Raw genomic sequence first — 27,477 nt, forward strand, 5'->3', positions numbered from 1 at the left:
TATATGGGATTTGGAAAGGGGGAGGGTTAGAGGGGAAAAATGAGTGCTGTTGGTTAAGTTTTGACAATTTGTGGGAGAGAGGGGTTTTAGAGGTTGGGAAAGATGGAGGGGGAGTTTGGGAATTGTTATATTAAAATGCCAATAAAGTGTGTTAAAAAAAAAAAGAAATCAATTGTAGATCTGGTTAAAGACATGAAACAACTGAACTTGAGAGTGGAAGACATTGAGACTGCAGTATAGTTCCTACAGGAAAATGTGCTTCATCTCCACGGTGTGCTGGCCAGCGCCAAACTGGACATGTCCCTCCTGGTCAGCACCATTGAGGACCTGGAGAACAGACATCACCGGGAGGGCCTCCGCATATGGGGGGCTGCAGTGGGTGTGGAGGGGGCAGACCTAAGGAAATGGGTCCAACAAGGCTTTCTGGCAATAAATCCGGAGGTAGCTAAAGATGGCATAGTCCTGGATAGGGTACACAGAGTGGGACCGATCAGACAAAGCCTGAGATCCCAATCAAGGGATATCATCATGAAGTTCCATTCCCACGGAACTAAAGAAGAGAGTCTAAAGGCTTCCAGGAAGAAGGGCGCTATCACCTTCCAATGACCGTCTCGTCTAATATTCCAAGACATAGCGGCCCTAACACTGCAAAAGCAGCAGGCGTTTTGACAAATCACAGAGAAATTGCAGAAAGGTGTGTGCTATAGATAGGCCTTTCCGTTTGGGTTAGTCTTTACATGAAACATTCATGAGACAAGATGCACTACTCCAGAAGAGGCTGTACATATTCTGGGTCTCCAGATTCAAGGTGAGCAAGGGGAGCAGAGCAGAAGGATGCGGTCAAAGTTCCCGGCGCGCAGGAGACTGAGTGGGCTGGCAAACTCTGAGGCAAAATCAAAAAACAAGAGAAGGGAACTTGCTTTGTGTTGGTGCAATTGGAGTGAGCAAGGTGGCTCCCTGGGGTGTCCTGGTGGAGGGGGGGGGGAACGTTGATCCTATATAGTTACGGTGTGTGTTTCAGTGGAGAGGATTGAGAGAAACCTCTATTTGTTGCCTCATGTTACCTGGGAGGGTGTTGGGGTTTTGGGGAGGTGATGGTTTCAATGGGACAGTCTTTTTCAGAACCAGAGGAGGGAAGGAACTGGTTCTGAGGTTAAGCAACTACAACGCTTAACCTCAGAACCATGGCTGAGTGCCCGTGGCTCGGCGGAAAGGAGCGTTCGGACGATCCCTGTGCCGCAGCGAGCAGGAAGGAGGAGGTCAGTGTGTGACCCGCGCTGAGGCTCCAGTTGGTGCAGGGCCGGCGGCGGCTGTGGAGGCAGGTCTGCAGGCGATCGAGACTGAGCGCTGCCTTGCAAGCGGCGTTTGCGCTAGCTCGTCTGCATTTCGGGGAAGCGACCTGCTGGATAGATCCAGGCTCAGCCCGGCGTGGAGTGACTTGATGTGTCGGCCAAACGTAAGTTAGCAGCTCCTCTGGAGGGACCCGGGGTCAGCCCTGTACGGAGGGGCACAGAGCAGCGGCCAAGGGCGATCCAGCGGTGAGTCCCTGCTGGGAGGTGTGCTGGAGCTGCGGTGAGAGCGTTGAGGCAGTGAAGCCTCGAGCGGAGGTGGGGAGAGTTCGGTCCTGCGCAGGGAAGGGGCTGTGAGCCCCCTTAGGGACAGCGGCCCTCCCGGAGGTGGTGGAAGGCGTTGTGTGATGCTTGGCCCAGACTTTTTCTTGTCAGTGGGGGGGGAGCAAGGTGAAGAGAGAGCCCCCCCCCACTGGACCTGTTGAGGAGCGCCTTTGATGAGGGCAGAAGGCAGGGGCTATATACTCTGGAATCCCCTTGTTGGAAAGATTTTGAGATCTGCTGCTCCTCTCCTGTGCTTGGGGGCGGGCGGGGACCACGGCAGAGACTCGGGACAGCTCACTGCCTGCGCAGAGGAGGGAAGTGACCCCCTGAGGATTGAGGTGGGGGGGTGTGGTACTGAAGCGCCTGCTGCATGGTAGGAAGGGCCTGTGGAGAGTCATAGAAGAGTCAAGAAATTATAGACCTGAGAGGGCGGGCTGCGGCCGGCGGTGGATAAACTACAGACCTCACGCCTAGGGGTGGAAAAAGAGCAGCGGTATTACAATGGGCAAGAGCCAACAGCGGATGGACAGGTATGCCGAGGCTAAGGACACTGCATGGAGGCAGGAGGGCCCAGATCGGCAGGAGACTCCTCCGGGGGAGGACAGAAATGCGGTGACCCTGCATGCGCTAATGGAGGCGATACAAGTCTCAAGGGATACCCTCCAGGAGAGCAGCAAGGAGGTGGGAGTGGATGTCTCTTTGGTGAGGGCGGACCTCCGTAAGGTGTCTGAGAGGGTAACAGAGTAGAGCAAAGGGTCAGCACGGTGGAGGATGAGGTCCAGAAGTTGAAAAATCAGGTGGCGGGCTTGGTGGGGCTACCCAAATGCTGGAAGTCAGAGCAGAAGATGCAGAGGGAGGCTCCAGGTGGGTTAATATCACCCCGGTTGTCGTTCCGGAGAGGGAGGAGGGACCTAGCGCAGAACTTTCTGTGGAGAATTTGATGCGGAAGGTCCTGGGGATTAAAGGCCTGTCTCATTTTTTCACTGTGGAAAGGGCGCATAGGGTTCCCGGGGAGGTCCCCGCCACCGGGCGCCTCCTTACCTGCAGGGAGTGGTGTGAAAAGTTTGATTTACCGCAAGGAGAAATGGGAAGTGGATATGGGACGCTCGATTTCGAGTGAGGAATGGGAGAAGGTTTGGGACTTGGTTAGGAAATCCTCGAACGCCCGCTTCCAGTTGGTTCAATTTAACATTCTACATAGGGTGTATATTACCCCATTGGCGCTCAAGGCAATGAACGAGGAGCATTCGGGGGGAGCATCCGGGGGACTGCCCTAGGTGTGGGTCGGAGGAGGTGGGATTTTGGCATAAGGTGTGGGAGTGTGGGGCAATAGTGGAGTACTGGGATGAGGTGCTTAAGGGAATAAATGAGTTACTGGAGCCAATCTGGAGCGGCGTCCGGAGATCTGTTTGTGGGGGAACCTACCGGGGGGGAAACGTAACAAGTTACGGAACAGAATGGGTCTACTTATATTGGCAAAACGCCGAATGGCGATTGCGTGGAAGTCCCCCCTGGGTCCGACAAACCAGTTATGGAGAAAGGATGTAAGGATGTGGGGTTTAGCGGAGTTGACAGTGCTGCAGAACTTCGGGGTGGGAGAGGATGCGGGGGCAGGTAACGGTTCAATGGTCCCAATTGTTGAATGATCTTGCAAAGGATAATGACCTATGCCCGCCGTGAAGTAATGTATGCTGGGAAAAGGCCACGATGAGGGGGGGAGCTCGGAGATGAGGGTAACAGATGGAATGCCTCTAACCTCACGGGACTGTGAACTTTTGGTGCTCAACTGGTGTGCTTTATGGAAGAACGAGGACTTATATGGGATTTGGAAAGGGGGAGGGTTAGAGGGGAAAAATGAGTGCTGTTGGTTAAGTTTTGACAATTTGTGGGAGAGAGGGGTTTTGGAGGTTGGGAAAGATGGAGGGGGAGTTTGGGAATTGTTATATTAAAATGCCAATAAAGTGTGTTAAAAAAAAAAGAAATCAATTGTAGATCTGGTTAAAGACATGAAACAACTGAACTTGAGAGTGGAAGACATTGAGACTGCAGTATAGTTCCTACAGGAAAATGTGCTTCATCTCCACGGTGTGCTGGCCAGCGCCAAACTGGACATGTCCCTCCTGGTCAGCACCATTGAGGACCTGGAGAACAGACATCACCGGGAGGGCCTCCGCATATGGGGGGCTGCAGTGGGTGTGGAGGGGGCAGACCTAAGGAAATGGGTCCAACAAGTCTTTCTGGCAATAAATCCGGAGGTAGCTAAAGATGGCATAGTCCTGGATAGGGTACACAGGGTGGGACCGATCAGACAAAGCCTGAGATCCCAATCAAGGGATATCATCATGAAGTTCCATTCCCACGGAACTAAAGAAGAGAGTCTAAAGGCTTCCAGGAAGAAGGGCGCTATCACCTTCCAATGACCGTCTCGTCTAATATTCCAAGACATAGCGGCCCTAACACTGCAAAAGCAGCAGGCGTTTTGACAAATCACAGAGAAATTGCAGAAAGGTGTGTGCTATAGATAGGCCTTTCCGTTTGGGTTAGTCTTTACATGAAACATTCATGAGACAAGATGCACTACTCCAGAAGAGGCTGTACATATTCTGGGTCTCCAGATTCAAGGTGAGCAAGGGGAGCAGAGCAGAAGGATGCGGTCAAAGTTCCCGGCGCGCAGGAGACTGAGTGGGCTGGCAAACTCTGAGGCAAAATCAAAAAACAAGAGAAGGGAACTTGCTTTGTGTTGGTGCAATTGGAGTGAGCAAGGTGGCTCCCTGGGGTGTCCTGGTGGAGGGGGGGGGGAAACGTTGATCCTATATAGTTACGGTGTGTGTTTCAGTGGAGAGGATTGAGAGAAACCTCTATTTGTTGCCTCATGTTACCGGGGAGGGTGTTGGGGTTTTGGGGAGGTGATGGTTTCAATGGGACAGTCTTTTTCAGAACCAGAGGAGGGAAGGAACTGGTTCTGAGGTTAAGCAACTACAAAGCTTGCTGTTGTATAAGCAGAGAAATTCAGGGTCTTGACATATAATGTAAAGAGTCTCAACACCCGGCAAAAAAGAGGGAAATTGTTAGGTGAGCTTAGGCGACTTCAGGTAGATGTGGCATGCCTCCAGGAGACGCACCTTGTAAAGAAAGACACAAGTTCGCCGAGATCAAAGCACTACCCGCACCAATTGTTTTCGGCAGCGAAAAACAAGAGCAACAGGATAGGCATCCTGGTGAGCAAGAGGAGTCCAATTTGCTACTGTGAAAACTAAGACAGACAAAGAGGGGAGATACATGTTTGCAGAGGGGTTGTTTAATGGGGCACTGTTATCAATAGCATCCATATATACTCCACAATGGAGGTCAGAACGAATACTGCAGTGCAGTGTTGAGGGAATTTGTAGAATTTGCTGGTGGGGACATGATACTCGCAGGTGACCTCAACATGACGATCGACTTTGATAATTTCTTCACTTCTAAAGGGAATTCTCTTTGTTCTGCTATTTCCCCTTCTTTGCCTTCCTCTTGCCATGTTTCCCCTTCCGCCTTCTAAGATGGGTTTTCCTTCATTCATGTCGATCTCTAATCCTGATACTTCCTTACTTATCTCTTGTGCTCATCCTACTGCTTCTCCCAAAGATCCTGTTCCTTCTTCTCTTATTTCTAAAATCTATCCTATCTCAATTCCTACATTACTGGTCTTCTTAATACCTCTCTTACCACGTCTACTTCCCCTCTTCTATTCAAACATGCTAGTATTCTTCCTGTTCTGAAAAAACCCTCCTTGGATCCTGCCATTCCCTCGAACTTTCATCCTATTTCTCTTCTTTGTTACCTTTGTAAACTGTTGGAACGTCTCGTCTACTCCCAGGTTTCTTCCTTTGTCACTCTAAATTCTATTTTACCTTGCTTCCAGTCGGATTTTCAGCCCTTTCATTCCACAGAAACTGCTATTTTTTCGTCTGTGAATCTTTTTTTCTGCCCCTCTATGCTAAACACTCTTCTATTCTTATAGTCTTGGACCTATCCGCTGCTTTTGTTACAGTGGATCACACACTACTTCTTCAATCTCTTTCCTCCTTTGGTTTTTCTGGCTCTGTTATCACATAGTTTAAATCGTATCTATCTAATCGCACTTACTCAGTATCCTGGGCTGGTGTTTGCTTTGATTACCTTCCTCTTTCGCACAGTGTTACACAAGGGTCTGTTTTTGCCCTATTCCTTTTCTCTCTTTATACCTCTTGCTTGGCTAATATAATCTCATCTTCTAGTTTGTCTCATCACTTTTATGCTGATGACACAAGACTATTTCTATCTTGTTCTTCATTTACACCTACAATAAACACAAACCTTTCTGCCTGACTCTCTGATATCAAAATCTGGATGTCGGACCACTTTCTTGTACTTAATCCATCTAATACTGAAGTTCTCTTTTTTCCTGCAAATACTATTCCTCTGCCCGTCCTCCCCCTTTTTCCCCTTTTCTCTTACTGGCCACAACCTTGGACTCCATTTTGACACTAATCTTTTTTGCACATTTCGATCACATCCCGTTCCTGTCGTTTCCATCTTTTCAATATTCGTAAAGTTAGACCTCTTCTCACTTTCAGTGCCACTGAGCTTCTAATCTCTTCCTTAATCTTTTCTCGATTGTTCTATGCTCCTATTTGGTCTTCCTGTATCTCATCTAGCTCCTCTCAAATCTGTTTTTAATTCCTCTATCTGTCTCCTATATTCCTTACCTATTTGCCTCTTTGGCCTCTCTTTGATCGCTGCTCTTGCATTCTCAACTTAAATTCTACTTTTTCTGTATAGGATTTAAATCCCTTTATAGACTTGCTCATATTTATCTTACTTCTCTTGTTTACTTTTATGCCCCTTCTCATACTCTTCACTCTCAAACCCACTTTCTTTTGACTGTATCTCACCCTCCATTTGCTTCTTCTCGCTTCCCTTCTTTTTCTTGATAGGCTCCTCTTCACTGGAATGCTCTCCCTCTCGCACTCTGTGGTCTATTCACTCATATTCTACTTTCTGTGCTGCCCTAAAAACCTTCTTACTCCAATCTTAATTGTATTTTAAGTCTCATTGTAAGTTAATTGTTATTGTCCTACCCCTTTTCACTTTAATTGTACTGTAAATTGGTTCTGTACAGCTCCTTGGCATAAGGCGCTATATAAAAAACAAATAAATAAGAAATACCCCAACTGGGATGTGTCCAGGGGCTCGTACATGGGCGCAACGCAACCATTGGGGCATCTGTTAAAGGTATTGGAGGAGGTGGGGCTTGTGGATCATGGCGGCATGTCAACTCAGGTATAGAGGATTTTTTGTTCTACTCTCATGTGCACAAGATATATTCCAGACTGGACTATATTCTGGTGGGGAGTGAGGTTTTTGCGGGACTAGAGTCGGCTACAATGGGCACAATTACGCTTTTGGATCATGCTCTAGTATACATCACATGGGCCTTGCGTCCTAAGGAACCTAGGCCCAACTACTAGAAGATAAACCCAACCCTTTTGCATGACCCTGTGTGGCGAAGTGAGATTGGTGAGGGCATTGAGCACTAGTTCAGAAAGAATGCACACGGGGAGACGGGGGAGGGGATACGATGGGATGCAGTTATAGCATATATACGGGGGGTCCGTAGGGTGGAGCTGGAGCATCTTCTAACTCAATGAAGGATTTGGAAGGACAATATCAGGCCTCAGGGTCGCAGGGGGTTCAGAGCCAGATAGATACTATTTAAGGGAATAGACTGGAGCATACTTTGATGAATGTCAAACAATGATATTATGCACAGGGGAAAAGGGTGGGCTGACTTCTGGCGTGGAAGCTCAAGGCGAGGGTGGCTCAAGGAGCTATTGGGGAGCTTAGATTTCTGTCTGGGGGGGATAGCCAGCTCGGAATTGGAAAAACAGGAAGCCTATGATTGTTACAATAGGGACCTATACTCCTCTGATTCCCCATGTTTGCTGAGGCTGGCGCCTTCCTAGCAGGTTGTAAGTTACTGAAGGTGACTGATGCTCAGAAGCAGGCTTTAAATGGGGACACAACAAAGGAGGAAATCCTGCAAGTCACTGCTTCATTAAAGGTTAGCAAAATCTCCAGGAATGGATGGGTTCAGCCCAGAATTCTATAAGATCTGTGCAGGGAAGCTGTTTTTGTTTCCGCCCCATCTCGGTATTGAACATGGACAGAAAGCTGTATGCAAAGATTTTAGCCTAATGTCTTGACCGGATACTGCCAGATTTGGTGAGAGAGGACCAATCAGGATTCGTGGCAGGGAGGCAAACAGGAGACAATACAAGGCGGGTGATAGACCTCATCGACATTGCCCACAAAAAAACATTGCCCTCAATTTTGTTGCCCTTAGACGTGGAAAAGGCCTTTAACTGCGTGGTGTGGGCTTACTTCAGAGAGGTGATGGGTAGATTTGACTTAGGTGAGGATTTCATAAGGGGAGTATTTGCATTATATAACACGCCCACAGGGAGAGTGGCAGTGAATATCCAGCTGTCTCTGGGATTTCGACTACTCAGGGGCACGAGACAAGTAGAGCCTCTGGTCGAGCACATTAGGGCTGACCCTCACTTACGTGGCATCACGCATGAGGGGATCACACTTAAAATTGCGTTCTACGTGGATGATATCCTCCTGGCTATTTCAGAGCCAGAGAGATTGCTCCCTCCAATATTGACACTGCTTGGAATGTACCAAGCAGTGTCTGGGTTTAAAATAAACCTGGATAAGTGTGCGGCTTTGAATCTGTCTTTAGCGGCCGAAAGGGTGATGGTCCTGCAGATTGTCTCTCCCTTCCGATGGGCGGTAAAGAGCCTAATTACCTCGGCATCCAGTTAACGGCTAAGTATGGTGGGCTTCATAAAGCTAACTATCCCGGGGTGATAAAGGCAATTAAAGCTGACATGGCAAAGTGGAGTGCACAGGCATTATCTCTGATGGGTAGATTAACTGCAATGAAACGTGTGCCCATAGTTATGTGTGTATGAGGAGTAAGCCTGCTTTTAACAAAAGGTAATACCGAGTGAATTAGACTTCTGCCTGTTGCATCCTGAATCAGGATCTACAACTCCCGGCATTCTTGTAGTCCTTTTGACTACTTATCCACATACCGGGCCCGAGAGACCAGCAGGTCTTTGCCGGTTGCGTCGTTTCCGGCGGTTTTGACTCGCCATTTCGTGACATTTTTGTGAGCCTAAGTTCATCCTTGAAGCTTGAGGGTTCCATCATGAGCACCACAATCTCACCAAAGGTGAGTGAAAGAGATCCTCTGGATAGGTTTAGGGACAGAGAGAGTTCCTCCGCCACCTGTGGTCCATATAGCGAAAATAATGCAATAAAGGTTCTGCTTTTAAATACCAGATATCTATTCAAACACACCTTGGAAATATGAGACTACATCTCGGAGCGGGATATAGATATCTGCGCCTTGACTGAAATGTAGCCTCACGTGGCAGGACCGTCACTGATACTGATACTGGTCACCCCTAAAATCTACTCCATATTATATGTAAACAGGTAGAATCAAGAGGGTTTAGAGGGGTGGTAATTATTTTTAAAACCAAGTTGTATATATGGAAATCATATGTGCACGGCCCCAGAGGATGCGAAACACCATGTTTTAAAGTACGAACGGATGCCTCTACCATGCTGGATATGCTGCTGATTTACTGCCTTCCATCCTCCATGACAGATTTCGTCTCACATTTGAATAGTCTGGTCTTGGCTCAATTGAAGGGTGCTGCTAAATAGATTATATTGGGAGATTTAAACCTTTGGAAGGACAATCCCAATGACACTGCAGCCCTTGAACTTGCAAGGTTTATTTCAACATTGGGCTTTATGTAACATATTGACAAACACACTCACATTAAAGGTAAAATGTTGGATTGGGTTTTTTCACATAACATGATTTTAAGTAAACCCAGTATTTCCATATGCCCCTGGTTGGATCACTCGTTTACCGAGTTTCTCAGTCTAGACTCTACAAGTAAGAAGGGGATAGACCAAACAAAATTGGTGTATCTGAAGAAATCTCTGGATCCCACCACTGACCCAGAATGAATCTTCAGTTCACTCTAATTCAGAAAAAAAGCCCAAAACCCTCCTGGATGCACTTGACAATGCAACCAATATTCTAGACACTCTAAAACGCAGGAAGGTGAACAGCCACCAGCAAAACACTTGGTTTTCAGAGGAAATAAAAGTGCTAAGAGTGGGTAAGAGATAGGACTTCTACCGTTGGAAAAAGTCCAAAACAGAAGATGATAAGCTTTTTTATCTACAGTCTGCCAGGAAATACAAACTGGTTGTTATTAAAGCTAAGAAAGATTCTTATGAGACACGAATAGCAAAAGCGCAACATGATTCCAAAGAGATCTTCGCTATGCTGAAGGAATTAGAGAAACCCGTCGTTACACTTCAGGAAAACATCTCTAAAGATCAAGATTGGTGTTTACTTATCGAAAAGACCATGTGGATAAAATTGAAAAAATGAAAGGTAATATTGAAAATGCTGAAATTTGTGTTCCGCCGCTTTTTAATAAAGGAATAGTAAACGAAGATAGCCCTACTGAGCAGACTGTACCTACGTTTAATTTAAGAGCATTACAGAGGATGAGCTTTGTATCATCTTGGCTAAACTTAGACTGTCCTCATGTAAAGGGGATATATTCCCAGCCACAGCTATTAAGGCTTGTTCAGAGTTATTGATTAGTTCCTTAACCAAAATAGTTAATGCCTCTTTTAAAGAAGGATTTGTTCCACAATACTGAAAGGAGCATGGATTACCCCACTGCAACAAAAAAAACAAGGGCAGAATCCTAATTTAGCTACGAATTACATGCCAATAACTAACTCTCCATTCTTGCTTAAAATATTGGATAGAGTGGCATGCAAACAAATATTGAGCCACATAATAAATCCTATTTTGAATGGTGGACAGTTGGGCTTTAGACCAGGTTTTAGCACGGAATCAGCACTATTGGAGCTTAAGTCCAATATGATGTCCAACATTAATGAAGGTAAAACCATGCTGCTGATGGCCTTGGACCTGTCGGATTTAGTGGCCCACCCGTTGCTATTGAATAAGACTACAGGAAGTGGCCAATTTAAGTGATTTAGCAGTAAAGTGGATGCAGTCCTTTTTAGGAAATAGAACAATGCGGGTCTGCAGCAAGCAAGCAGAGGCGCAACTAGTCCTGCTTCGATAGGGAATCCCACAGGGGGCTTCCCTGTCACCTGTTTTGTATAACATCTTTACTGTTCCGTTATTCCAGCTATTTGAGCATAAAATGATATGCTTTTCAAATTATGCCGAAGACACACAATGCCTCATCCCACTGTCAGGCAACTATGAGGAAGATTCTTAAGTGGTGAAAGAAACCTATGAACTCATAAAAGATTGGATAAATATGAGTGGTCTAGCCCTGAACCACGAAAAAACGGAACTCATGATTGTAGGTTCTAGGCCCAGAATGATGAAGCTTAACGATGAAAACATTGGCAAGTTCACTTGGCGGGAACGTAGCGGCAGCAACTCTGTATAGATCAAAGAAATTAGGGGGACTGGCTATGCCCAATTTATGGAGATATTATCAGGCTTCACAGTTGAGAATAATACGGTACTGGGTAGACCCAGGATCGAGGAAGGGGTGGCATCACTTAGATGAGCAGGTGATTGGTAGACCACTCAGTTACATGCTGTGGATTCCCAGACATGCCGACCCTTTAGTATGTAAGATCTGCCTTCAATCGCGGCCATACTTCGAATGTGGGATGGGAATGCTTAGAGGGTGGGGCTGACTACATTCGCAGGACAGGCAACCCTGATTCATCATAACATGAATTTTACACCAGAATATGGAAATAACACTTTTTATGTTTGGGAGAAGGAGGTTGTGAGTTGATCTCTCACATGTTTGATGAGGGGAATTAGACCATTCGATTCCTGTAAGGCTACGTTCGGAGTGGGCAAGAGAGACTGGTACACCTACATGCAGCTTAGACACTGGGTTCTTCAGAAGGACAAAAGGGAAGGGGCGATAAGGCAGTTGACGCCATTTGAAAGACTGACTTTCTCACAGGGGCAATCAGCATGATTGTTCTCATAGCCGTATCGCCTTCTAGACCACCCCTTATACGAAGGCTTCCCATCCTACGCGAAGGGATGACATAGAGACCATGGGAAAGTTGGATGACCAGCCACTGTCCGAGATTTGGAGAGGGTCTCGAGGGCGACAGTGAGCACCCAATATGCGGAGCAAAACTATAAGCTGCTGGCATAGTGGTATATTACCCCAAAGAAGGAAGCGCACATGGGCAGAGGGGCAACTGGGGTGTGCTGGAGTGGTTGCGCGGGGTGGGTGGCTGCTGGTACATACCTGTGTTTTTGGTAGAGCTACCTAAGCTACAATCCTATTGGAGCAAGCTAGTTCTCACCCTGTGAAAGGTAACATGCTTGACGATTGAGTGTGCTCCAGCGGAATGGCTATAGGGACTGGTAGCCCCAAGCAGGGAGCATGGGAGGGGGGGGAGATTGGGGGAGCAGGGGTCCAACATAGTTACTGTAATAAAGGAATTTGACATTTGATGAAGTTTTATTATAAACTGCTGGCATGGTGGTATACTACCCCAAAGAGGGAAGCGCTGTATGTGGTTGATTGTAACGTCTTTTGGGGACAATTTTAACAAAATTTGTCAAGTTGGTCAGAAAGCTTGATTTTTCTGCGGAATAGCCAAATGTTCTTTTTGGGAATGCATATGTTGCTTCTTTTCAAATTAAGTGTTGTCTTTGTAATGTTATTCAGCAAATTCTCTTTTTGTGTTTCTAGGTGAAAGCAATTCATATTCACTCTGATATGTTTTCAATCCAAAATGGTTTGTTGACACCAACGCTTAAAGCCAAAAGACCAGAGCTGAGGGATTACTTTAAAAAACAGATTGAAGAGCTTTATTCGACCACGTCCATTTGAAGCTGTGACAGTGTTTTTTCAACAACAGACTTTGTAGGAATTGCAAAAAAATCAATATTTCACAGACCAGTACCTGAGATACACTGCTAGAAGAGATGAGCACTCTAGAATTATTTTAGAATTCCATGAACACAAGTAAAATGGCATCAGTCAAGGACTTTTAGAATTTACACTGACTTTATCACTATTTCTTTTCACAGTACTGACATCATGCACTGTGCCTAGTGATGTATTTACAGTCCCATGTTACTAAAAGAAAGAAACATGGATTAGATTGAAATTAATAAAACATGTCTTCTAAAAAATGTAACACACCATACCTGAAGTGGGCCAAATAATTGCTAACTACATCGAAAAAGAATGTATGCCATTATCAATAACTATATTTAAAAAAAGGTGAGTATTGATCGCTTTCACACGTAACACAGGATTTTGCAAAACACATGTTTCTGTAACTTACTGCAAAATCACCATACGTGTATTTATTTTATCTTGTGACCTAATAAATGAAGCTGGACTTTTAGAGTAATTTGAGTTAAAAAAACAAAAATATAAATTTTATACTGTGCAAAACATAAATTACTTTTTACACAAATGTATCTGTAGAAAGAGAACGATAGTATGAGGACATATTTTAATTTTCATTGAATGTAATGTATGAATGAGAAGTACCATAGTTCATCACAATCTCTGGTTTGTGGAAAAGACATTGGAAATGTTGTACATAGTTTCCTTCCACTTCACCACAGAAGGATTTGCACATTTGTGCAATTCAATTAAGTATGTTGATTCTTTTCAGGCTACCTGCTGCATGCCCTAGCAGCTCCTCAAATACAAGAGGCAATGTGAAAAGACGTGTTTAATACACGTGTTTTTGGATTTGGAAATGCATTCATAGGAAAAAACATAAGGAGTAAGACAATAATCCATTGCATTCTCCTCCATGTTTACTTCACTAATCAAATGATAAACTAATTATGATAACACTTTGTTTAAAAGTGAATGAAGTTAGATGTAGGAACACGTTTGTGTTCTCTTATCTTCCCCTGCAGTATGTAATGTATGTATTATGATATGGCCGGTATTCAGAGGGCTGTCATGTGCAGTCCGATAGTCTTCTTTGGCATTCCTCCAGTATGGGTTACAGAAGTGCTCATCAACCTTTGGCTCTCCAGGTGTGTTAACTACTTCTCCCATGATTCCATTGTCTGTTCTGGTTAGTGCTTATGGGAGCTGTAGACCAAACATGCTGGAGAGTCAGAAGCTGAAAAGCCGGTGGTCAGAGAATGCAAGATGATACAGTAAGGTGACACAGATACCATAAAAATTAGGGATTATTTAAGATGCAGGGGGTTTCTTTTCATGAAGCCTTACACTGCAACTCATTACAAAACGGTAAAATAATTACTAGCCAAGCCACACAATGGCTCCAGATTAAGAAGATAGGGACGCGTCGACCCTGTTGTGCTTCTCACATGAACATTCTTATCACGTCTGTCCTCCTGGGGCTCTGTAGTGAGTTTTCTTCTTTTTTTACTATGGCTGGGGCCAGAGAAACTACATATTTTCTGGAGGGACAGAAGATCTTAAAATGTGGATCTTACTATAACAGTCCGTGATCTTCACATGAAATCCTTTACTGTATTGTCAAGTGTAAACTCTCAACAATAAACAATAAGGACTGTTTTCACGCCCTCAGTACTATTAATGCTTGTTCATTTTTCTCGAAACATTCTCATAAGTGATAGCAATATTAACTCAAAACATATGCACCATCATGGGGAAATTTGCCCTATAAAAATGCATACTGTGCCAGCAATGGACTATGGGGATTTTAACAAACACAATCTTTGAAACACCCTTTTAGCATATCCAGTTGTACTTCTGTCACCACTGCTACTAATGTCTCAGCCACAGTGATGAAAATGTGTCTGTGCCCGTTAGTTTATCGATTTAACCGTGTTGTAAATATCCCAATGTATGCTGTGGAATTCCTACGAAAGTCACATGATCAGAATAAAATCACTTTTTCATTTTCACTTGTGAAAAAGCACAAATGTGATTAATTTGTACAGTGTAACACAATGCAAGATGAATGTTAACTGAGCTGGAAACAAATATGCTTCTATTTTTGCATGGAACTAAATCACATTAAGCCCTTCACTTTTCACAAAAAGGTAACTTTTTTAAGTTTGCAAAATTCGTATGTAATTTAGGGAGGGCCTGGATCAGTTTTGAGTGTGTATTAAAGTGAAGGGCTGAACTCTTTAGTCATATCTATATATATATGTAAAAATAATGTAATAAAACTGCTTTTTTAAATTCTTTGGAAAATATTAGCATGTATATCTAAATAACAGAATGGCATTTAAGCGATCTTTTTTGTAAGGAAAAAGAAAAACTGAGAATGGTTGCCATTGGCAGGCCTCTTTCGCTAAATTGCAAAAAAACTTTATTTTTTAAAAACTGTTGCCTAAAGTATGCCTGCCTGCTTAAGTTATTAAGGATTTATGCACTATCTTGGGCCTTTTTAATCAAATCCTTATGTTCAAGTGATCGGTAAATAGCTTATGAGGACTTACGTTTGCTGTAAATGCTGTAGGAAATGAGTGGAAAGAAAGGATTAACCAAAAAACATTAAACACTTTGTTTTTGTTATTTTCAATGAACAATGCTTGTCTTTTACAAGTTAATGTGGAGAAAATGACATTCATATTTCCCTTTGTTGCATTTACCACATTATCTCATGTCATGATCGATAATTTCAACCAAATGTACACATTTCTTTTCTGTTTGCTCCTTCCAGATTCTAATAATGGGACATGAGAATGCATTGTATTTTTTCAGGGCCTGTGTTTCAAACAATAAAGTTTAACGTGATCCCGATTTTCGAGCTCCTGTTTTTCTTGAACTAGGTCTTTTGCTTTCTTGCTCAGAAGAGTGTCAAGACTCAAATAAATGTTGCGAGCTGGCAAAACCTTGCACCGTTTCCAGTCTCTGCAACACGTTTTGTCGTGTTTCTCTTAAATTATTACACATGGGTTTTCCATGTACAATTAAACTCCTGCGCATACAGACTGACAGTCAAAAGTTGCGGGTTTTCAATGGTGAAGGCATTTTGTTTGTTCAGATACATGTCCGTGTTAAGACTGTCTGACTATGAACACTGACTGATACTATCAGAATGTCCCCAGCGGGCACCGTGTTTACATCTTCAGGCATTAAGTAATCGTATAGCAATTCTCCCACGAGGCAGTATAGCTATGACCCGCACATCTGGCTATCTGTCAGTACCTACAGGAATGACCTGCAGCAGGTCGTATGGGAAATTGATCCATTTATAAATACCCAATGAGCACAACTAGAATGAACCTTATTAGGCAGTATATGAATGGCCCTGTATGCCAGTATATGAATGATCCATCCACCCCACCCACAGGCAACATATAGTTATGATTCTTCCTGACCCCAATTAAGCAAATATATAACCTCCATCAGACAGTAAATGAATGATTCATAATTCAAAATAATAATGACTCTATTGGGCAGTATAAAAACAAACCCAACTGTGTAGCCCTGGCGTGCACAGGAGTGCTCAATGTGAATGAGGTGCTGTTCAAATATACCAGTGCCATTAGGGTATTTACTGTGCTAGACTAGTGCGTGATACAAATTAGTACACACCACTTGTAATCCATGGTGCCAAGAGTAATCCATTTGGCAGTATTTTGGTGGATTTGCCACCAAAATACCACCAAACCTGTAATGAAGCCCTAAGAATCTGCATAAATTCAGTAAGACGTCAAGGAAAATATAACTGGGTCATTGTGTCACAGTGACAGAGTCCACTGAGAAAAAGTTGATCTCAAAAGTAGTTTACCACGCAATCAATAACAGGATGGAGTAAAACTGCAGAGTCTAAAAACATCAGGTTGATGTGGGTTGTTTATGCGCAATGTTTGACCCCACGGAACACATTAGTATATACTGTTGTTCTAATCGCACCAATATCACAATGATAAACCTCAAATTTCATTTATTTATTGCAAATTCATTTATAAAAACAACTTCTGGTTGTATCAACCGCTCAATCTGCATAGAGCTAATAGTTATATACAATATTGATATATCAAGGTGTTACAGTGTCATGTGAACATAAAGTGCATTAGGTTCTTCAAGGACCTTTTCTCTGCCTCAGGTCAGCAGCAACGTCTACCCAATAAAAAGGGGTGTCTGCCACCCTGGACGATTGTTTTCGACAGGGAGGACTTACTCAATCGAATAAAACATCTAAACCAGTCGAGGGCAGCATGCCCGGATGGTTTAAATAATAGCATCATCAAACTGAATCCAGAGGAATGGGCGGACTTTTGTATGATCTTGTTGACTCAAGTATTGGCAGTCAAAAAAGTCCCAGTTTCGTTGAGGACTGCCATGGTGGACCCGATTTATAAAAAAAAAAATGGGAGGGACAACCCACTGAATTATAGGCTCATTGCCCTTCTTGACTCCCTAAAGAAGAGCTATCGGCAATCCTATTAAACATCTGAATCTATGGGTCCGGGAGTTAGGACACTTTGACATCAGTCAAGCAGGGTTTGTACCAGGGGTTGGCACTAGTCTGAACCTCTTTATTCTTAACATCTTGAAGATGAGGGCTATGGAATCTCAACAAAGTACCTATATGGCGTTCATTGATCTAGCACAAGCCTTTGACAGTATCAATAGACAGATACCGTGGGGGAAAGATGTCAAATTGGGGCTGTCTGCCGGATCTATTGGACGCCATCAAGAGTTTGTACTCTGGAACATCAATTCAAGTGAGACTGACAGCCAGGGGGATACTTTCCACCTCTATTCCAACTGGGAGGGGATTGAAACAACGATGCCCCCTGGCTCCTACCATCTTCAATTTATTCCTCTTGGATATGTCCTCAAGCCAAGAGGGGGTCAGAGATTTTACACAGCAACCATATAGGCAAAGTATCCCATGGGTAATGTACGCAGACGATCTGGTGGTAATAGATCGTACACCAATAGGCCTGGAATGGAGGCTTACACACCTAGACGCGTACTTTATGAACAATGAGCTGCAAATAAACACTGACAAAACAAAAATCATGATGTTCACTAGAGTAAGAAGGAAGGCCAATTCCAAGCTGGCATGGTTCATAGGCACGCCGAAGATCGAGCGTTTGGAATCAATAAGCTATCTTGGAGTTAGGAAAAATAATAATGTAAAAGAAATAACTTGAGCAGAGGAGCTGAGCCAGAAATGCACCAGATTAGCGACCCAGACAAAAAAAATATTAAGGAAATTTGGCAGGTACGCACTGATGCCTACGCTGACCTTTTATAAGCAAAAGGTCACTCCTATTCTATTATATGGAGCAGAAACAGCACTGAACATCACTCCGTAATCGGTTGGAAGGTATATTTTGGAGGAGAGTGTTGGACCTCCCTAATAGTCTCCCAGTGTAGCTAATCAGATTTGAACTGGGGTTGCAGTCCCTCAGCTCCTCTGTCAGATGCAGGTTGCTATCCTTGTATAGGAAAATTATATTGGAAAACAGCACCCCGGTCCTAGATATTCTGACAAGTGAGCAAAATAATCAGGGAGCAGCAAGGGACAGAATTGTAGATGCCTGGAAATTTAAATGCAGAGTGGTATTGGAGGAGTTGGGCCTAGATGAGGAAAAATAACCCGGACAAGATAAAAAATAAAGCTGAGGAGACTGGATTGGATTAAGACCATAGATATGAGATCTGCTTACAAAGTCTCTCATCATTAAGAGGGAGCAAAGCGCTATCAACCAAATTCCAAACTACTTGGTAAAATTCCCCTCAAATAAACATAGGAATCTGTTCATGAGGTTGAGGCTGAATATACTACCGACCAAAGAAATGGTGGGGTACAGGAGGGATAAGAGGGTGGATACTTCTATGTGCAGATATTGTAAAATCCCCCGGGAAACAACTAAACATCTACTCCTGGAGTGTGACGCCCTACAGTTAACAAGAAGGAATTTTCTATATGAGGTTCTTCTGGAGTGCAGGACCTAAACGAAAGAAGAATGGTGGGAGGGTTCTATATTGGGAGAAAAAGTGAAAGTGCTATTGGCAATAGCTACATTCTTTTATGGAGTTACTTGATCTTAAATGAGACAGGAGGCTCAGGATAGTCTTCTTTTTTTTGTTTGCTATTAATTTGGACTTATGAGGGAGGAAATGAGAAGGAAGTGGGATCGGAAAGGATTTTTTAAATAACAATGTGACTGATTTTGATGTGGGATTGGAGAGAGGGAATGTTTCATGAAAGGTTTGTATAAACCATAACATGTTTAATTTAGTATTAGCATAGAGTAGATAATAGTATGAATTTTTAACTCACAGTACATACATCAACATTACATAATTACCTAGAAATGTGTATACAATACCAATATTAGAGCTGTACAGCTGATATTATTTCTTACACATGCTCTAATACATATTTTCCAACTCTCGCCATTTTGTGAAGCCTGTAATTTTAGAATCGACTCTGCCTATTCTATTTGCCCTACATGCACACGTTTCTGCCTGATTAGCGCATTTAATGCACAGACATTTTTCAGGGGGCTTTTTTCTCTTCTTGGTTTCTATTTCGGTGGGTTGATTTTCTGAGAATTATATATAAATATGTACTCCTTTCATTTGCAAGGATGCATCAAATTGCGTCATATTATGTTTGGGAACTACTTTTCATCAAAATCCCTAAATAAAAGTCACTCACTATGACTATAGTACTCATAGGGCCTCATTACAACTCAGGCATTAAGGGTTAACGCCGTCGTTAACCCTTAACGCCGGATTCCGATTTTAACGGCTGCTTTTAGCAGCCGTTAAAATCCATGGCGCTAAACCGCCTTGGTGCTAATTACGCCACCGTAATTTACGGTGGCGTAATTAGCGCCTTCCCCACTCCCATTATGCCCTATGGGGCAAAAATGGGAATGGGGAAGGGTAAAATGGGAAATGGGGATTTACCGCCCCACTCACCTTGGAATGGGGCGGTAAATCCGCCATCCACCATGGTGTAAACATAGTTTACACCATGGTGGTAAAGTTGGCGTACTTACCGCCTGGGTCGTAATGACCCCCATAGTCCTTAGTCCCCTTTCCTCCATCCTTGTGGGCATCCCCAGGGATGCGGGTGGTGTTAGGGAGATTTCTCACACTAGTGCTTAATTCCCTCTACCTTAGACCCTTTCAGCTCTTTTGCTATATTTTGGGGCTTTGAACTTTTCATTTATAATGTGTTTTACTTTTGTGTTCTTTGGTTATGGAGTTTTAAAACAACTCCAAAGGCATCATCTGTTTCTGTATGTCACACAGCACCTTCAGTGCAGTGGCACAGCGGTGTCTTTCAGACTCCCCAAGGTTTAAATACCTTCTCTGGGACTGACTACTGTCTCCCAGAGCCTGTAAAGTTAAATTGACTTTACTAGTCTCTTTAAATCTACTGACCCAGCACACCCTATCTTACTATAGAGTGCTGGAGGGGTTGCCTAGCTTCCCCTGAGTCAAAACACTGATGTAACAGTAAAATGTTAGCCTTTCCTACTTTAAATGGCTAGTGGCAGTGGTTTAGATCAACTAACGTGATATTTTATGACCGCTAACAACGGTAGCTAAAAATCGGGTCAGCCATGTTTTTCAATATGGCGCCCAAGACCTATCTGTAAAAACAGACTCCCGTCATCTTTTTTCGCCATTTCTTTTAGGAAAGGTCCTTCTTGTGTTTGTCTCTGCGCGCCAAACCAGGTTTGGTCCCTTTGTTTGTTGGCCTTTGGCGGGCTTCAGTGCTGAAGCTCTCCTCTGGCACCAGGGTGTCTGGGGTGGACAGGATGTGAGGGAGGTGCCCGAAACTCCCTGTGCTTAGTCTCCTAGGAGACCTGAATGCACTCTGTAGTGATTAGCCAGCTGGCTGTCCGGCAAGGACAGCCACCGCGCTGTGTGAGTAACAGCCAGGCTGGAATGAATGAGGGACAACTGTTTAAAAGCAGGTCTCTGGGACTTGGAAAGCAGAGTCGACCACTGGAACAAAAGAACCGAAGAGGAGAGGAAGGAAGAGGGCTGCTGCAACTAATGGACGACCGGGGAAGCCCTGCTGCAGGTCCGAATTGCCTGAAACTCCGACAACAGAGAAGCCCTTCATATTCCCTTCCCTTGAGTTTGGTGGGAACAACCAACTCGCAAGCCACCTGGACACCATCCTATTCTGTTCGAATTTTCATCAGAGTGCTGTTGAAAACCGGATAGCCAGAGGGAAGGAAACCAGCTCGTGGACTTTAAGGCGCTCACACCTTAAACCGACATCTTGCTACAGCTTTTGGCCTCTTCCCTGGGCAGTGCAGGAACCTCCTGACGTCCTCCTTCTTGTCCTCACGACTGAAGCTCAGGAACAGTGAGATCTGCTCGAACTGCCAGGAACAACTGCCTCAGCTATAGCTTTCTTCATTGACAAGGTACTGTGCAAACGCGGTCCGGAAATCTTTTCGGCCATCGAGAAAGTGCGTGAAACTTTCCTCAACTACGAAGGCTTGTCCTTCCCTTAATATTCGTCAAACTTTTCGCCTAGCCAAATCTTTTAAAAATCCGTGGCAAAGACTTAACCGTTATATACCAGAACTGTGCTATCCTATACAAGAGGCTCTGAACCATTGACTTTGGCCCAGGCCTAATGAGAAGAATTGCTGGTTGTATGTAACTGAAACCCTTTGCCCTGCCTATGAATGTATTTGGGCTGTCTATTCTTATAACCTTGTCCTTTCCCTCCTTTATTAAGTATCTGAAGTGCCATTTTGCTCCCACTTCATTTTGGAGCTAAACTTGTTCATTTACTTACCGGTTGGATTTTTGTGGTGTATTAGTGTGTGATATTGAGCTGCTTGTGCTAGAGTAATGTTTTCGAACTCACTGAGTAAATAAATGTATATTCTTTTAACAAGAAACCTTGAGTAAGTGTATATTTGAATCACTGTATTTGTTGGTCCTTTGTGTAACTTGTTCTTCTGCTCACTTAAACTCTTCAGATAAGTCGGGCTGCTCAGCCATCACTACCACTTTACTGTGTAGTACAGGCTTCTACCAAAGGTGAAATTGTGCTTACACTTGTAGTCCTAATTGCCTGTAGTGGTCCCCAAGGGCACTGCAGGTGATTCTGCCTAACAGGCGGTACTGGAACCACTGACAGTGAAAAAAGAGAGCTTCCCCTTTAAATTTAGTATAGCGCGTGGGGGCACAGCCTTGGGTGTGGGACCGCCCAGTAGCCCCACCCTCTGGCACCTCACCTCAGTCCTCTTTTGACACATCGGACAATGGTAAGCCTGGCAACCTATCTTATTAGCTCTTTTGTATACTAGCAGGGAAAGGAGTGTGGGATGTATGGAGGAAAGGAGACTAAAGACTAAGAATACTCACACTTCCCATCACCTTTCCTCCATCCTTGTGGATGATTCCACCAAAGCAAGCGAACTGGGCGGGGCTAAACAAAGTGCAGTGAGACCAGCTGGAAGCAAAGAGGTTTCTCAGAACCGCTTGCCTGCAATCTGCGTCCTTCCTGGAACTGTTGTCCATAGAGTAGTGTTTGCAGAATGTGGATGGCAAGGGCCATTTAGCCGCTTTACTGGTTACCTCCCAAGAGGTGTGCATCTGAAAAGGAACAGCAGTAGTTTTTGCCCTAACTGCATGAGTATGGATACCTGGAAGCACCTTCTTTCCCGTGGCTGCATATGCCTCTGAAATGGCGAGGACCAGTGGGCGATGGAGGCCTTGGAAGCTTGGATGCCGGGGGCCGAGCACCCAAATGTGACGAACAGCGATTATGATTTTCTGAAAGGTTATGTTCGGCAGAGATGGAATTTGAGCACCCTCCACAGATCGAAGAAATGGAGTGCTCTTTCCGCGCCAGACTGCGGATTAGGGAAGAATACCGGTAAGCAAATTTCCTGATTTAGATGAAACAGGGAAGCCACCTTGTGCAGGAATTTGGGATGAGTGCGCTATCGCTGTGGAAGATTGTGAATGGCTCACACAATGACAGTGCCCGCAACTCGCTGATCTGACGTGCCGAGGTGAGGGCCACAAGCAGAACCGACTTGAGCGTAACCCACTAAATGCTGACTGAAGCCATCAGCTCAAGCGGCTTGCACTGCAAGGCAGCTAGCACTACATTCAGGTTGCAGATGGTATGGGGACTGTACACTGGAGGAAACAATCTTGTTAAGCCCTTGAGGTGTGCCTTCACCACCCGGTTAGCTGCTGCTGAGAAGGTCTCATCCCTGGAGTTTTGTAGGCCCCCGATAGCCGCTAGATAAGTGCGGGAGGTATCCACTTGGAAACCAGAGCGGGCAAGATGCGAAGAGAAAGACAACAAATAGTCCAGGGTGCTTGTGCCCAGTGGCAGAATCTGGTCCTTTAAACTTTGTATTGTGAGCGAGTGGAGGTTTCCTGCCGTCCTGAATAATATTCCAATTGCTCGCTGAGAAGAGTGATCAGGAGCCAAGCTGAGAGGGATAGTCTGCTCGGGTCTCAGTGCTCCATCACCTCGTACGGTTGAGTGAGGAAGCCACTGCCCAGGATTGGGAGATGTATCGGGCCTTGCGACTTCAGCTGGAGGAGCTCAGAGAACCACATCCTCAATGGCCAGTGAGGGGCGGTTAGGATGAGAGTGCATCCCACTGAGCTCCGAAAATTGTGAAGAGTCCTCTGGAGCAGAGGAGGAGGAGGAAAGGCGTAGCATTTACGGACGTCCCAGCAGAGTTGGAACGGGTCCCTGAATGAGCCCTGCCCTGCCCATGATACAAAGGGGGAATTTGGAGCTCTGCACACGTCCAGATCCGGGAATCCCCATCTCTAAAATAGGGGGGACAAGTAGTTATTTTTTTTTAAACAATTGTATTGATTTATTAACCACAGTATAACCACAGACTCTTATTCACTTTAGGATGACAATATACAACCGATTGTGCCTGTGTTTCCTCCCCCCGCCCCTCCCCCAGCCTATTCCACCTGAGTTGTTTTACCCCTATTCATCGAACTGTAATACGCATGTTTATTATAACTAATCTGGCAATTGTGACGGGGCATTTTTTGCCCTTTGAGACACAGTGTGCGCCACAGCCATCAGTACCTGCCCCATATGTTTCTATGATTCTAAGTGTACATTTTGTTCTTCTTTGCCCCGACGGGGCACCTCTTGCCACATTGTGGTTTCTGCCAGCATCCATTTTTGGAGGTCCCTCCACCACTGGTGTACTTCCGGACCTCTGTGCGTTTTCCAACCCATTGATATCCGACGTTTCGCCAGAATGTATGCCAGAAACGCTTGTGTATGAGCGCGATACAAATAAAATATCATATCATATCATATCATATCATATCATATCCTTCAACTTCTGACATGTCTTGCCTGCTTCGGGCACGCAAAAATGCCCAGCATACAGGCTGTGGGAGATCCTATGTTTAACGTTATCCCTCCCTTGGCTAAGGCCTGGGCCATCTCTTCCGAAAATTGTTGGATCTTACTACAAGCCCAGAACATGTGTACCACGTCTGCATTGATCAAACTGCATTTTGGGCAGGTCTGTTCCGTTACATTGCTAAATTTAGCCATCTTCTTCGGAGTTAGATATGCCCTATGTGTTACATACAACTGAATCAGCTGGAATTTCTTATTTATAGATACTTTTTTGCGATAAACTTATGCTCTACCCTATACTACATCTGTCAATTACTCCTGCAAGTCTGCTCAAGCATATCCACTTGCCTTGACATTAATAATTCATATATTCTCGCACATGCCCGCCCTCCGAAATATAATAGTGTTTCTATACTATCATCTTCTTGTGGTACCCCATCAATACCTGTCCATTTCTGCCTTAATTTGGTGAGGAGTGTACCGTATGCCTGCCTCCTTGTATTCCTTCCTGAGATACACCGACAATGGCTCCAAAGCCAATATAAATAACATGGGAGACCATGGGCAGCCCTGCATCGTGCCTTTCTCTAGCAGCCATTAGTCTGAAATGTGGCTGCCTGTCTTGACCCTCGCCATTGGGCTGCTGTATAGCAGCTGTACCCATTTTATGTATGGGGGCCCCATGCCGAAACTTTTCAGAACTGCCTGCAGCCATGGTCATCTCACCGAGTCAAATCCTTTTACCGCGTCCAGCGAGGGCACAGCATAAGGGTGCAAACTGTTCTGTTTTGGGTATGGTTAATAATATGGTGTAACCTCCCCACGTTGTATGTAATATTTCTGTCTGGGACATACCCTGACTGGTCCGGGTGTATAAGCTTAGATATTGTTGGCTTAAGCCTGTTGGCCAGGAGCGCTGTCAGTATTTTCCCATCCTGGTTAAGCAGCGACAGGGGTCTGTAAGATCCGTAGTCAGTGTCTGGCTTGTTCGGCTTTATATAGTGGGACGATAATGGATTCTCGTAACGACATTGGTAGTGTGCCTGTCTCTAGCACCTCGTTTAGCATCGCTAGCATCAGGGGTCCCACGTCCGCAAAAAAATCTTTATAAAATTCCCCAGGTAAACCAGCTGCCCCAGGGGCCATCCCAGTCGGCAACATTCTAATGGTAGACTCTAGCTCTTCTATGGTTAAGGGGGCCTCCAGCTTACCTGCTGCCTCTGCATCCAGCCTGAGGAGATCTATCTGTGCAAGGGCTTCATCTATGTTTGTTATTTGTGTGTCTGATGTCTCTGTGTACAGCACCTTGTAATACTCCTGGAAGCACTTGTTTATGCTTTTTTGCGTCCTAGATACCTCCCCTTTTTCCCTGCTATTTTACGTATCATGTTCCGTTTAACCTTACTTTTGTATAGCCAGGCCAGGAGGCACACCAGATTGTCCCTTTTGGCTTGTTGTCTTTCTAAGTATTTCTTCAAGCTAAGCTTGCTCAATCTTTCCCAGTGCTCCACACATTCCTGTTTCAGGCGGGTAACTTCTTGGGCATTATCCTTAGATTTGTCGCCTACACAATCTATGTGCTCAAATTAGATTTCCACCTTATACAAATCCCTTTCTATTCTGGTTTGCATTCTCTTGGCTTTGGCTATAGCCGTCCCCCAGATCACTACCTTGAAGGCTTCTTGAAGGCTTCTCGTAGTATGCCAGCTGATTTTACACTCCCTGTGTTGTTTATGAAATAATCCTTTACCCTTTCTCGTAGGTGTTGACGGAACATCAGATCTCTTAGGGATTTGCTTCTAAGCTTCCAGGTCGGCAAACGTGCTCTAGGGAGGGAATTCTGCCATGTTACCACTAGGGGAGCATGGTCTGATAGCACCTGTGCTTCATATTCAGCCTTTTTGAATTTGCCTAGAGTCTCGTCACCTGTAAAAACATAATCCAGTCTAGTATATAGATCATTGGGGGCTGTATAATGGGAATAACCCCGGGCTTGCGGGTGCACTGATTTGACATCTGATCTATCAGAGTACAATTAAAGTCCACTCCCCATGCTAATGTACCTTCTCTATATGTGCCTATTTGTGGATACAATGAACGGAAGTAGACTGCCGTGTTGTGGTTTTAGTGCACAAGTATTGATAATGCAGAGTCCTCTATGTTCCATCAGTCCCTGTACTATAATCTTCCTCCCTCCCTCATCTGTAAAGGACTCAAGGACTTTGAATGGTACCGCCGGTGCCACCCATATCGGACCCCTCTCGCATATGCATAATATGATGAGCCCAGAGTTGTACCACTCCACTTCTGAGCTAGAACTGTTAGTTTGTATATTGTGAGGTGTGTCTCTTGAAGGAGTTCTATGTCTATCTGTTGGTGCCGTAGATGCGTCATTATTCTATTTCGTTTAACATAACTGTTTAGCCTCCTAACGTTCCACAAGGTTATTCTAAGTTCCCCCATCATATGTTGGCGTTCCTGCATGTCTCGACAGTCCGATGCCCTCATACATTTCTTGTGTGGATCTATAGGCTAACTCCCAACTAACTACTCCAACTCCCTTAACCTCCCCCCTACAATTGTCCAGATCAATACCTTGTGCTCAGGCATCCCTGCTTCTCGCCCCACCCCAGTTGCTTGTCCTGGCATCTGGGGTGCAGCAGGTGGATACTCAACCGTTAGTATCCAAAACAAATCCACTCTTAGGTGAAGAACACTTCCCGCAGTGTGTTCCTGCATGGAAACTACTACGCTAGCTCCTGCAATCCGCAAATTATTAGTGCCTGAATTTTCTGCAAAAAAGGTAGCTTCCCACTGCTAGCAGTCGGCTGTTCTCACTGTTCATCTGTAGGGGTTCAGCATGTGTCTCCCACATCCGTCTTCTGAATGACTATTCCTCGATGTATCGCGCTGCCTTTACGGAAGTGTTCAAGGACCTTTTCTCTATCTTTGTAGTTTAAAATCCGGACTATAATGGGCATGGCGGGGCTCCTGGTGGTGGTTTCCTCATCAGGGCCGTGTGTGCCCTTTCTACTGTGAAGCCCTGGGTAAGGGTGACTGGGCCAATTTCTTGTAACAGCACGTTCTCTATGAAGTCGGTGGGGTTCCCGCCCTCTTCCCCTTCCGTGAGTCCGATAATTCTGACATTATTTTGTCTGGCCCTTCCTTCTGTGTCTTCCACTCTGTCTTTGAGATTCTTCACTTGTTTCTGCAATACTGTTACACCTCTTGAAGTGTCTCTAAGGCTAGCAGTATTCACTGCAACTTCTTTTCTAGAGCTCCAGTGCACTCTGTGAGTGACCGAACATCTTGCCTCAGAAGGTTCACATCCAGGCTGATGGCATCCATTTTGGATTCTAATGCTATCTTCAAGGCTGCTATGGCGTCAGGACTTGTTGATCCCCTTTCGTTTTGGTCTGCT

At 44.7% G+C, this 27,477-nt stretch overlaps 1 protein-coding gene across 6 annotated transcripts in view; it reads left to right on the top strand.

The window, feature by feature from the left end:
- ACSL6 (acyl-CoA synthetase long chain family member 6) overlaps positions 1-15,481 on the top strand; it is a 774,575-nt gene extending 759,094 nt beyond the window's left edge. For all 6 annotated transcript variants that reach the window (XM_069652522.1, XM_069652521.1, XM_069652520.1 and 3 more), the window contains one exon: positions 12,455-15,481. In XM_069652522.1, the coding sequence (XP_069508623.1) occupies positions 12,455-12,595 (141 nt within the window). In that variant the 3' untranslated portion in view covers positions 12,596-15,481. The remainder of the gene's footprint in view (positions 1-12,454) is intronic.
- The last annotated feature ends 11,996 nt before the right edge of the window (positions 15,482-27,477 follow it).

Source organism: Ambystoma mexicanum, chromosome 3p (assembly GCF_040938575.1).
Source record: "Ambystoma mexicanum isolate Mex_15411 chromosome 3p, UKY_AmexF1_1, whole genome shotgun sequence".
NCBI lineage: Eukaryota > Metazoa > Chordata > Amphibia > Caudata > Ambystomatidae > Ambystoma > Ambystoma mexicanum.